The sequence below is a fragment of the Melospiza georgiana genome, chromosome 13, assembly GCF_028018845.1.
Source record: "Melospiza georgiana isolate bMelGeo1 chromosome 13, bMelGeo1.pri, whole genome shotgun sequence".
NCBI lineage: Eukaryota > Metazoa > Chordata > Aves > Passeriformes > Passerellidae > Melospiza > Melospiza georgiana.
Genome location: NC_080442.1, coordinates 1,915,551 through 1,927,030, shown reverse-complemented (window position 1 = coordinate 1,927,030; position 11,480 = coordinate 1,915,551). Strand labels below are relative to the sequence as shown.

Sequence of the window (11,480 nt, the reverse complement as noted above, 5' to 3'; positions counted from 1 at the left end):
TGAAAGGGTATTTTAGTGCTGCCTTTGCCATCCTGTGACTGAATGAGCTTTGTTTGGGAATGGGGTGGCTGAGGGCAGGCATCCAGTAGGGCTAGAGAGGTGACAGGGATCCCTATTCATGAGGATGCTAATCCCCAGGAGGGAAAAGGGCATGAACAACCTTGTGTGGCTTTGAGGTTAACCCTGTTGGGAGTGTAAAGTTAGACCAAAGACCTTTGTTTGTAATAATTGTAATCCACTTGTCCCAGCAGTGCCCCATGTGCTCCCAGCTGCCTGTGCTCTGTGTCCCTCCTCCCTCTGCCATTCACTGCTGGTCCCTCACAAAGCCCTCCACAATCCCAGGGCTGGTTCAGCATGCTGCAGCTCTGAGAATGGGGCAGGAAGTTTGTTTTGTAATTGGATTAGCACTGCTGGGAACAGCTTGTGCAGGGGGTCAGGGCTGAGCTGGTGCAGCCCTGGCCTCGTGTCTCTCTGCCTGGTGCTGGGTCAGCCTGGGGCTGTGTCAGCCCTGCACTTCACTGGCCAAAATGGTGCTCACAGGGCTGTCTGCCACGAGGACAGGCTGGGGGAGCTCAGGCTGGGAGGCCTGGAGAGGACAAGACTCCAGGGAAACCTTAAAGCTTGTTCCAGTGCCCTCAGGGTCTCCAGGAGAGCTGGGGAGGGACTTTGGACAAGGGCCTGGAGTGACAGGACAAGGGAAAATGGTTTCAAACTGAAAGAGGGCAGGGTTAGATGAGGTAAGAAGAAATTCTTGGCTGAGAGGGTGGTGAGGCCCTGGCACAGACTGCCCAGAGCAGCTGTGGCTGCCCCTGGATCCCTGGAAGTGTTCCAGGCCAGGTTGGACAGGGCTTGGAGCATCCTGGGATAGTGGAAAGTGTCCCTGCCCATGGCAGGGGATTGGAACAAGAGGAGCTTTAAGGTCCTTTCCAACCCAAACCATTTTATGATTCTATGAAAATGTGTAGTTTTGCAGGATGGAGGCAACCAAGAGTGATAAAAGACTGATAGAAGGCAGAACTGGAGCTTGCCTACCTGGGAAGCTGGGGTGTGTTCACTGAATTCTGTCCCTAATGTCTCCCACCTGCTAGAAATGAAACCCTTTGGTTAGTGCCAAGCCTCACATCACCATCCCAGCACAAGTCATCGAGGCTCCCAGGTACCTCAGAGGCTGGAGAGAACCAGAGCTGATCCTTGTGGGGCTGGGTTAAACCCTGGCATTGTCATCCATGCCCCCCTCCTGCCCTCTGGCCTGGAGCAGTTCCTTGAGGCCCAGCCTGGTGATGAGTTTGAAACCCCAATGATTGGTTTTGACCCCAGTGATTAGTTTGAAAACAGGGATGCTGAAGTTACTTGGGTATCCCTGAGAGTGCTGTGCCCTCTGTTTTGCCTCCAAGCACAGCAATCTGCAGGAGGATCAGATAACAGCTCAGCTGCCAGAGTTTGGAGAAAAGGAGAGAAATTTGCTCCTGATCCCTTTGGGCTGCCAGTGCAATGTGCAGGGTGGCACCTACACAGCACACATGTGCACTGGCACAGCTGAATGCCTCCTCTCCAATCTCTTCCTAAAGACCAAATGTTTGACCCAAAGGACAAATTTCAACTTCTGACTTGGAGATCATCCTCACTCAATCCCTTCAGGATGGTTCCCAGCGTCCTTCCAAACCACTGACTTGCTCCTGGTGTCCTGTTTGGAAATTGTCCCAAGACATCTCTGCTTGGATGCCTCCACCAAATTCTGAGTCTACACCTGTGAGTAGTTCTGTCATTTTTTGTGCAGTTTTGGAGGCCTGTCTCCAAACCACCAGGCTCAGGCACCCAGAAGGGGAAGTTGCTTTAATCTAAAAGGAATCTTGATTTAGATTAGATACAAGAAGTATTTTACAGTGTGGGTGGTAAAACCCTGGTGCAGATTGCTCAGAGAGGTGGTGGAAATCCCATGTGTGGAAACACTCAAGGCCAGGGCTTGGAGCAGCCTGCTCTAATTGAAGATGTCCCTGCTCACAGCAGGAGATTAGACTAGATGACCTGCTGACCCAAACCCAGGATTCCATGATCTTCCACTGAGACCATCCCAGTGCGAGTGGTGTGGCTGTCCCTCCCCAGGACACCCCAGGCATGATGATCCCACACTACCAGCTTCTTGCTGTTAACATTAGCGGGGGCATCCCAAGGCTGAGGTGGGGAGTAGTGCTGGAGCTGCTCAGAGACATCCCTTTGATATAGCACAGTAATTCGTGCTGGCAGCAGCTGTTCCCACTCAAAACAGCCATAATTGTTCTTGCTGGGCTGGTCCTGCTTGGGGCCATAGAGAGCAAGATTCTTCTTTTATCATCATCCATGTCACTGCTGTCTTGGTGTCTGCAGTAGATGTCTGTCTGTCAGCAGGGCACAAGGCCGGGTCACCTCGTGACACTCACAGATGGGATGTGGAGTGGGAGCATCTGTGTGCTGTGGCTTGGTGTGGGGGTGGGATGGGGTCTGTCACAGCAGTGATGGGGGACACAGTGACCCCTCTGCTCTGCTCTGCATTAACAGCGCAGCTCTGCGCCTGTGTGTGCCGGGCCGGGGCAGCGGTGACGAACCATCCCTCCCTGATGGCAACAGCTCATTTCCATTTAGATAGAGGAATTTCAATCTCAGTTTGCCAGCGCTTCGCCACGGTGCGACTCAAGACCCCAATTTCCCGTTTTCTCCCCACGCAACCCCAGATGCCCTCTGGGCTCGGGGGCTGCAGCGCGTTCGGGGGAGCTGGGCCGGGCCCGGGGCACAGCCGGGGTGAGAACGGGGGTTCATTGTGGCCCCACGGGTCCGCAGGGCATCTCCACACCCCGAAATGCAGCACGGCCCTTTGTGTGCACAGCGGCCCCGCTGGGCCCGGCCTGCTCGGGAGCGGAGGCGTCCGCGGGGAGGCCCCAGGGGCGAGCGCGGAGGGCGGCGGGGCGGATACGGGACACCTCGCACACCTCACACCGCACACCGGACACTGCACACCTCACACCGCAGAGCGGACATCGCACACACCGCACACCTCACACCGCATAGCAGACACCGCTCACCGGACACTGCACACCTCACACCGTACACCGCAGAGCGAACATCGCACACCCTCACCCTCACCCACCGCATAGCGGGCACCTCACACCCCGCACACCCTCACCCCTCACACACCGCCCACCCTCACTCCTCACACCTCACCCACCGCCCACCCTCACCCCTCACACACCGCAAACCCTCACCCCTCACACCCCGCACACCCTCACACCCCGCACACCCTCACCCCTCTCACCGTCCCTACGCGGGCGCTGTGGCCGGGGCGCGGCTGGAACGCCACCTGCCGGCCGCACCGGGAGCAGCCGTGCCGTGCTGGCGGGACGGGGCTGACCACTGTGGGGGCGTGGCCTGGTGTGAGGAGGCCGGGCCCGGGGCGTGGCCGCGCAGCCATGTCGGAGGGGCCCGCGGGAATGGCGGCTCCGGCGGCGATGGCGGAGACGCGGCTGCGGCGGAAGCAGCTGCTGAGCGCGGAGGAAGCGGAGCTGTTCGAACTGGCGCAGGCGGCGGGCAGCGGGCTGGACCCGGAGGTGTTCCGGTGAGCGGTGGGGGCGCCCCCGCGGGAGCCGCCGGTGAGGCCGGAGCCCCCTGTGACGGGCGCTGCCGGTGTCCCCCGCAGGGTGCTGCTGGACCTGCTGCGCATGAACGTGGCGCCGCTCGCCGTGTTCCAGGTGCTGAAGTCGATGTGCGCCGGGCAGCGGCTCCCGCCGGCAGCCGAGAGCGGCCCCGCCGCGCCCGCGCCGATCCCCGCCGACAGCCGAGGTACGCGGCGGGCGGGGGCGGAACGGGGCGGACGGGGCCCTTCCCCGGGCAGCTCCCGGGCGGAGCCTCCCGAGCACGGCCGGAGCCCGCCGGCCCCCGGGCCCGCGCTGCGGCCGCTGCGGCCCGGAACGCGCCTGGCGCTGCCCCGTGCCCGGGCCGCCGCGGGAAGGGGCCCGCGGGCCGCTCGGCCGAGCCCGGGGGGCGGCTCCGCCCGGGGGGCCCGCTCCGTGTGAGCCCCGGCCCGGCCTGAGGGGCCCGCTCCGTGTGAGCCCCGGCCCGGCCTGAGGGGCCCGCTCCGGGTGAGCCCCGGGGGCAGCTCCGCCCGGGGGGCCCGCTCCGGGTGAGCCCCGGCTCGGCTCAGCCCGAGGGGCCCGCTCCGTGTGAGCCCCGGCCCGGCCCGAGGGGCCCGCTCCGGGACAGCCCCGGCCCGACCCCTTTGTCTTAATGTTCATGGGTTTTGGGGACAGGTTGCTGCAGTACTTTTGCTACTTCTGCTCGCCAAGCCCTTACCAGAAAAAAAAAAATCACTTTAATCTACGGTATTATTCAGTACTGCTTTCTTTGTATGTAACTCAAAAAAAGTCAAAGTTTCCGGGCCACGAGGAATTCCTGGAAAAGGAGGAAAGCTGTGTTGCTTCCTTTATCCCCATGTGCATGGTGGTTTCTAACATTCATCCAGCGGTTTCCATCCTCTAGGATGGTATTTGTGTGGGAAGATGAAGTAGAAGGCCGTCAGCTAAAGCAGTTACTGCTTTTGAATGTATTTATCTCTCCTTAATACTCTAATGTCCATGGACAGTAACAACCATAGCCCTGAATCTGTGCCATATGTAGATATATATATAATTTTATTTTATTCCTAACCAATTCTAATAAAATTTCTATTTACTCCCTGAAGTGACTTTTGGCTCAACAACTCAGTGGATTACTTCCAAAAGGTTTAAAGATAAGTAAAATCTGCTGTCACTAAGCCTGGATTCACAGTGGAAAAGTTAATTTCTCTTGTGGTGTTGGTTGTGGTAAATATTTCTGGTATTAGTTTGGCTTTCAGCAGCCAGTTTGGCCAATTGCTGCCTTATTTCCCAAGATTAAAATATGTCCTTGGTGCAAGTTAATGCACTGGAATTGCTGAAACAGGAAGATTGTACCATCAAGCCACAGTTGTGCTGCAGATGTGGTCAAACATTAAATGCTAAGCTTGGATTTGCCCTCTTTGCAAAGCTGTTGCTTGGTAATGGTGGTGAAGAGGCACTTGGGCCTCTTCTTTTCACATTCATCCCTGACCAAATTGCAATGGACAGAACTTCTGTACCTTGTCAGAAGGCTTGATCTTCCCAACTGCGTCAGGTTTTTGGTTTTCTGTAAGCTTGTGTTAAATTAGAGCCCTAACTCAGTTTGAATGAAAGTGAGAGTGAATTCTCTCTTTAGTTTCTGCCAGCCCAGGTGACTTGGCTGTCACACAGCATCTGCTGACATCAGCTAACTCTTTTGTGAATAAAACTGTCACTGAAAAGCTGATGCTCAGAAAATGCTTTAGGCAGAATTTAAGCTCAGCAGGGGCTTTGCACAACTTTAGTCCTGTGTTTTCATTTCTGTGAGTATAAGTAGTGCTGGTGAGATCCTGTTGATATGAAGGATGTATTTTGTCCAGTCCTCCTTGTAAGGATCACAGAATCAGGGAATGATTTGGGTTGAAGAGACCTTAAAGCTCATCTCATTCCACTCCCTGCCATGGTCAGGGACCCTTCCCACTATCCCAGGTGGCTCCTGGACACTTGGACACTTCCAGGGATGGGGCAGCCACAGCTGCTCTGGGCAGTCTGTTCTAGGACCTCACAACCCTCCTAGAGAAGAATTTCTTTCCAATACCTGATCTAAACTTACCATCCTTCAACTTGAAAAAGAATCACTTCTCTGTCACTGAGCTTTCTCATTGTGGGCACAGTCCAGGTGCATCCTTCAGGAGTGGGTAAGTGTCTCTGGGGTGTCTGGGGGTGGATCTGTTCTGCAGGACTGGTGGGTTTGCCTTGCCTTGCCTCCTTTCCCTTTGGGAGCTGCTGTAAGGAGGGGGACCCTAAGTGCTGCCTGCTGTTGGCTCTGCAATCTCTTGTTGGAAGGTGCTGCTTCCATTTAAGAAGAAGATGCTGCAGCTTCCATGCAGGACCAGGCATTTGCTGGGGGAGATGCCTCTTCTTGTTTTTGTGGTTGCAGCCCAAGCTCTGTGCTTGTGACAAGAGCAGCATTGTCCTGTGCCAGCTTCTCCAGCTGCTTGGTGCCTTTCAGCTCAGCCCTGCACTCCCTGCCCTGTCAGGAGGCAGACAAGTGGCTCAGGGAATCCTGGTCCCACCCAAGCCTGCTCTGCCCCACTTGTATCAGGAATGAGATCTGGCTGAGGCCTCCCAGCACATCCTGGTGCAGGAGGCTTTAAAAACCAGCTAAAATAAAGCTGATGCAGCAGTTCTGATCTGCACTGTTGGTGCTGGGGGTTGCCCTGTGGTTATTTCAGCTTTTGTGCTGATGAAGCATCAGGGAGTCTGAAATCAGTAGCTCTGTATTTTCCCACAGCACACAGCCATGGCCTTCTGTGCTGGCTGGTAACTGAATCCCTGACAGCTGCCTGCAAAATTGCTCTGTGTGGGTATTGCAGCATCCATCTGGCATATTTAGCTGGATGCAGCTTAATTTAAGCTTCATTCAAAATGGTCCCTCAACATTTCATTTGGGAGGGAAAGTGCTGGATTGAAATAGAAGGAATTTCCCAGGTGTCCTTTGTGTGTGTGTGAGGGGCAGGGTTAAGGACAGTGATGAGTTTGGCTAGACTAGACATATGTGTAATTAAGTAACCCATTTCTCACATATTTCTGTGCTTTCTGTTTCCATCAGCCAAACCTCAAGTCCCTGCTGGTTCCCTGCAGTTTTCTACCTCTCTATACACGTGCATTTATCAGTGCCCTGCTCTTTTTTGGGCTGATGAGTAGTCTCTGATGCTTCTCTCACTTTCTGCACTCCAACCTCTTTTTCACATTCCCCATTTCCCCAGAGAGTGTCTTACCATAAAATTACTTCCTGAAGCTTTGCCCCAGCTAATTTCTCTTCTGAATGTGTTGTTAACATGAGCCTGCTTTTCAAAACCTGTCTCCTTTGTGGGGCTGTCACTTGGTGTGTGGATTTTAGGGCTGCAAGGCACAGGAGGAAAGGAGTTGTGCATAGCAGGGTCAGAATGCTCTCCTGCCCAGGGAAACTCTCACAAACTCCAGTGCCTGTTGGAAAATACACTGAGCCCATCACCAGCCATGGGCTCTCAGAGGTTCTCATGGTGAGTTTTTATGGTCTGTGTGGAAAAATATGCTGTGGACAATCACAAGTCCTTTTCTGCCCTGCTTTTTAAACTATTTAATTCCTGTGTAAATACTTAGATGCAGATAAGGCCTCAGAACTGTAAGTGTTGCTGTTCAGTTGTTTCATAAATATTCCTCAGTGTATAACACAGCCTGTTCCTAACTTAGTCCTTCTTGTGTGTTCTGCTTGCCATCTTTGTGGGGTTTTATCCTTCCCTGTTCATCCCTTTTTCTCACTTGTTTCTTTCCCTTTGTGCAGCCTGTTTTTAGCTGTGAGCAGCCTTTGCAGTAGTGACTGTCAGACTCTTGGGTCTGCCATGCCAGCTGCTTTGCATTGCTCTTCCACTCAGCCCTGAGTTATCTCAGGGTTCACCCTGATGTGGGATTTGTAGTGTGGACTTCTGTATTAAGGAGATAAGGATAATGCTGACAAGGAGAATTCTGTGTAAGGCTCTAATATGGCAGAGGGAATCCCCTTGGATATGCAAAGGATTTATCTTACATTTATTTAATCTGGGGTTTATACATCATGCAGTGAATTTTTTCTGTGGGTTATACTGGCTATTATGCTTTAATTGTAAATGAAATATCCCCAAGGGGTCTGAGTGGTGGTGATGTGTGCCTTGTACCTGAAAATATTCCCAGACACTTCATGGTCTGCATGTCTTCTCTGAAAAAAGATCTGTAGAATGACCTATTGGTGACTTATATAGGACTAATTAAAGGACTTACAGAATCCTGATCATGGTTTTCTTACTTAGTTGCTCTTACTTGGGTTTTTTCCAGCACTCCATCAATACCACTCCAATGATTGGACTTCCTGCAGTCACTGAGGAGCAGTTAGGTTGCCTTCTGGATCTTACCCTGCAACTCTTACTCCTCCCAGCTTCTCCTACCATAAACAATAGAGTTTAAGCCTTTTGGATGAGAGGCCTTTATTCATGTTTTGTCTAATGATGGACATGGTAAATGCATGGGACAGGTTCTGTGCACAGAGCACTCCTGATGTGAAGTTGTTGCTGTTTCTCTCCCTTCCCCCAGGCTCACATTTCAAAATGATTTTTTTTTCTGTATTGTAGGCAAGCAACTAGCTTCAATTTATAGACTTCTGTTATCTTTTGGTACAGAAATTATCAATATGTCAATTATTTTAGAACTGACAAAAATTTTCTCAGCTGTACTGTGCTTTCTGGGATGGCTGAAATTGCCTTGGTTAAAAGTTCCTGTACCTTTCCCCTCCCAGGAGGTATTAATAAAAGTTGAACCTCTCAAAATACAGGTGATGGGTAGGGAAGTAAATTGCAAAAAGTCTAGGCTGGAATACTCACAACCTGCTGTGGCTCTAGTCCCGGAAGAATGGGTGGCCATGGAGGTCTCTCCCCTGTCACACTTTTCCTGCAGGAGGTTTGCAGGGTTACCTGAGGCTCTGAGCTTTCCTCTCTGCTGCAGTGCCATAATCTTTTCAATATGTCTTTTCAGGCTGGTTATCAAGCTTTTTTTTTTTCCCTCCTTTTCATGCTCTGCAAGGCAAGACCTGACAGAAGAAAAAGGATTTAGAGGAATACTGTAAATGCCAAATTTGTCATGTAGTTTTGCTGCACAGTAATGAGATACAAGTTTGAATTATAACTGAGTGACAATTCATTCTTTTCCCCCACCCTACCAAAGAAACACTCAAAAAATCCGACTCAGCAGAGCTCTGAGCAAAGTGAGGGACACTGCAGGGTTGTAACATGGCAGGGTGAGTGAATGGCTTTTGTGGGTGCCCAGCATCTGTCCAGTGTCAAACCATGACAGTCAGCAAGGAAAGTATCAGTGGAGTCCTTTTGTTCCTCTGTAGTACTTGAATTACAGAGTTTGTGTTCATTGAGCTGCTTTTGTGCTTTGTGGTAATTGAATCTGTTATCTGTGATGGTGTAACTGAGAGAAGTACAAACCATGTCTGTCCCTGCACACTTCAGGAGCTGTCTTTGTCTGGTACATGGGTTTGCACAGGCTGCTTCCAGAGATATTCTGGGTATTTATGCAGTTTAAGTGGATTGTTTTACTGTGATTCAAGACTAGGGGATGGAGGGCATGTGCTTTGAGCCCAGCTTCTCTTCAGCCCAATGACTCTTCCTCCCCAAGTTGTTTTGGTCAGAACACCAAGGGCCCCACTGCAGGATTGTTTTAGGGTACCAGCGAGGGTGTGCACACAGCTGCAGTTGTGGGTGGGTTCAGGACCTCCCCTCTCAGCAGACAGATGCATGGGAGAAGGGGAGGACATTGGGGATGTGTCCAGGATTGCTAAAAGCATCATGGTGAATAATGCTTTTATTCCTCCTGCCACTTTTCTCTCAAATACTGTGAGATCACATCTTACCTCTGCCCAGTGTGTTTGTTTTCATCCACAGCACTTGCTTTAGTGAAGCTGCTTAAGGTGCCTGAGCTACAGCACAGCTGGCAAGGCTGACCTGGGGTGGTGGCTGCTGGCACAAAACTGCCCTGCTTCACAAGAAGAGAGTTTAGCAAGAGCACCTGACTTGGCTGGGATAAGTGAATGGATTTTTGTGCCACCCAAATTCTATGGATTAATAGCAGCCACCTGCTCCTGCTTGGAAGTTCTTAGATTGTCTTGCTGGTGCATCAAGGTGTTAAGTGGTAGTATTGATGTGAGTCCTGCTCCCAGACAGCTGCTCCAAGGAGACAGGATGGTCTGGTGAGTAACTGTGGGCTGTCCATAGCACAGATGACCCAAGATCATGTCCATGGAGACTCTAGAGGGTAGAGCAGCTGTTGATATTGTGCAGGTTGCACTGTGAGTGGTTGCCAAAATGTCGCTCTTCATTTTAATTGCATGCATGTAACTACAGCCCTCTGTATTCCTGGTTTGTTTCCTCATTTTATGATGCTTTGTGGAGGTTGGCATCTTTAGTAAAAGCTGTACATCATGTTCATTTTATTCTCTTTCCTAAAGTGAGTCCTACTTCTCACCTGAGGGAGTGGCAGGATAAGTCAGTGTCCCTCATTCCCTCAGCAGCAGTGAGTCTGTCACTCTCTCCTCTGTCAGGATCCTGTTGCCCCTTGCCTCCCTCAGTTTCTACCTTTGTAGTCACTGCTGCTCCCTGCTCCCACCCTGCCTCTTAGAGCCCATCAGTTGTGCCTCCAGGAGGGGAACTCTCACCTCCTGAGCTCTGTGAGAACATCTGAAATCCTGTGTAGAAGTCTGAGTTCCTGAGAACCCCAGGAGATGATAGGAAATCCAGATCTGCTCATTGAGTGACAGAAGTGATATGGAGAGAGGTGTGTGTGATCTGATGATGTGGCAGCAGTCTCAGACACCAGTGGACACTGGCACATCCTTTCACTTATCCCAGCTCGAGGTGCTGGAAACTCTTGGTGCTCCAGCAGTGCTGTTTGCTGTGCTGCTGTTCCTGTGTGCAATGACTGGAACAAAGTGGCTGGTTACTTTGGAGATTAAACCTCATGAGAATTAAAAATGCTTCTACTGTCACTTCTTTGGGTTTAGTGGCACCAATACCTGTTGGGCTGAATTCACCAATTTGCTTTGTGCGCTGGATGCTGGAGATGTTTGTGACATTAATGGAATTTTGCCTCCTGCATGGTTCCTGAGGGAACGCTTGTGGCTAGCTGCTCTGTGGGGATGCTGGGGCTGGGATGTGGAAGCTCACGGATGTGTTTGTTTATTCAGGGAGGAATAAAAGCAGCTGTGCTGTGGGTGGCTCCCAGGTTCTGGCCGAGAGAAGCAGCCGGGAAGGATCTGCCCAGAGGATGCCCCGGCAGCCGAGCGCCAGCCGCGGGCAGAAGGCAGCGGCCTCTGGCAAGGGCAGCGGGGCAGGCAGCAGTGCCTGAGAGAGCCCTGGAGCATACGGATTGCAGAGCTTGGCAATGATTGTAAATGATTGTGCTTCTTGAAGCTGCCTGTGTTGTATGTATTAAACTAAAACCATGATTTGTAATACAGAAAACAGAGCTGTTGGTTCTTATTTCCAAAACTTCCTTTGGCCATGCAGGCTGCTTGGAAATGTTCCTGCATTTGGCTTTTCCTGTTTCCCCATCTGCCTCTTTACAGCATTCCAGCACCTCTCTCTGAAACCAGATTGATCCCTCCCAAGACACAATCCCAGGTTCAGTCCTCCCAGTGCTGCTGATGTGATTATTCATTTACACAACATTACAGCCCCCTTTGCCTCAGGAGCCAGGTCAGAGGGCCAGATAGGAGAGGGAACAGCTCCATCACTTAGGGCACAACACATACAAGTACCTAAAACAGGTGAGTGGGTTTCTTGGAGCTCAGGTGTTACCAGGCATGGTTCCAGAGGGTCTCCAGGC

At 51.8% G+C, this 11,480-nt stretch overlaps 1 protein-coding gene across 1 annotated transcript; it reads left to right on the top strand.

Moving 5' to 3' along the window:
* Positions 1-3,429: 3,429 nt before the first annotated feature.
* Positions 3,430-11,116, top strand: LOC131089047 (mitotic-spindle organizing protein 2B-like). Its single transcript, XM_058033557.1, has 3 exons — positions 3,430-3,586; positions 3,668-3,810; positions 10,840-11,116. Exons 1-3 carry the CDS (start codon positions 3,441-3,443, stop codon positions 10,998-11,000), a joined length of 450 nt encoding a protein of 149 aa, XP_057889540.1. The 5' UTR covers positions 3,430-3,440; the 3' UTR covers positions 11,001-11,116.
* The last annotated feature ends 364 nt before the right edge of the window (positions 11,117-11,480 follow it).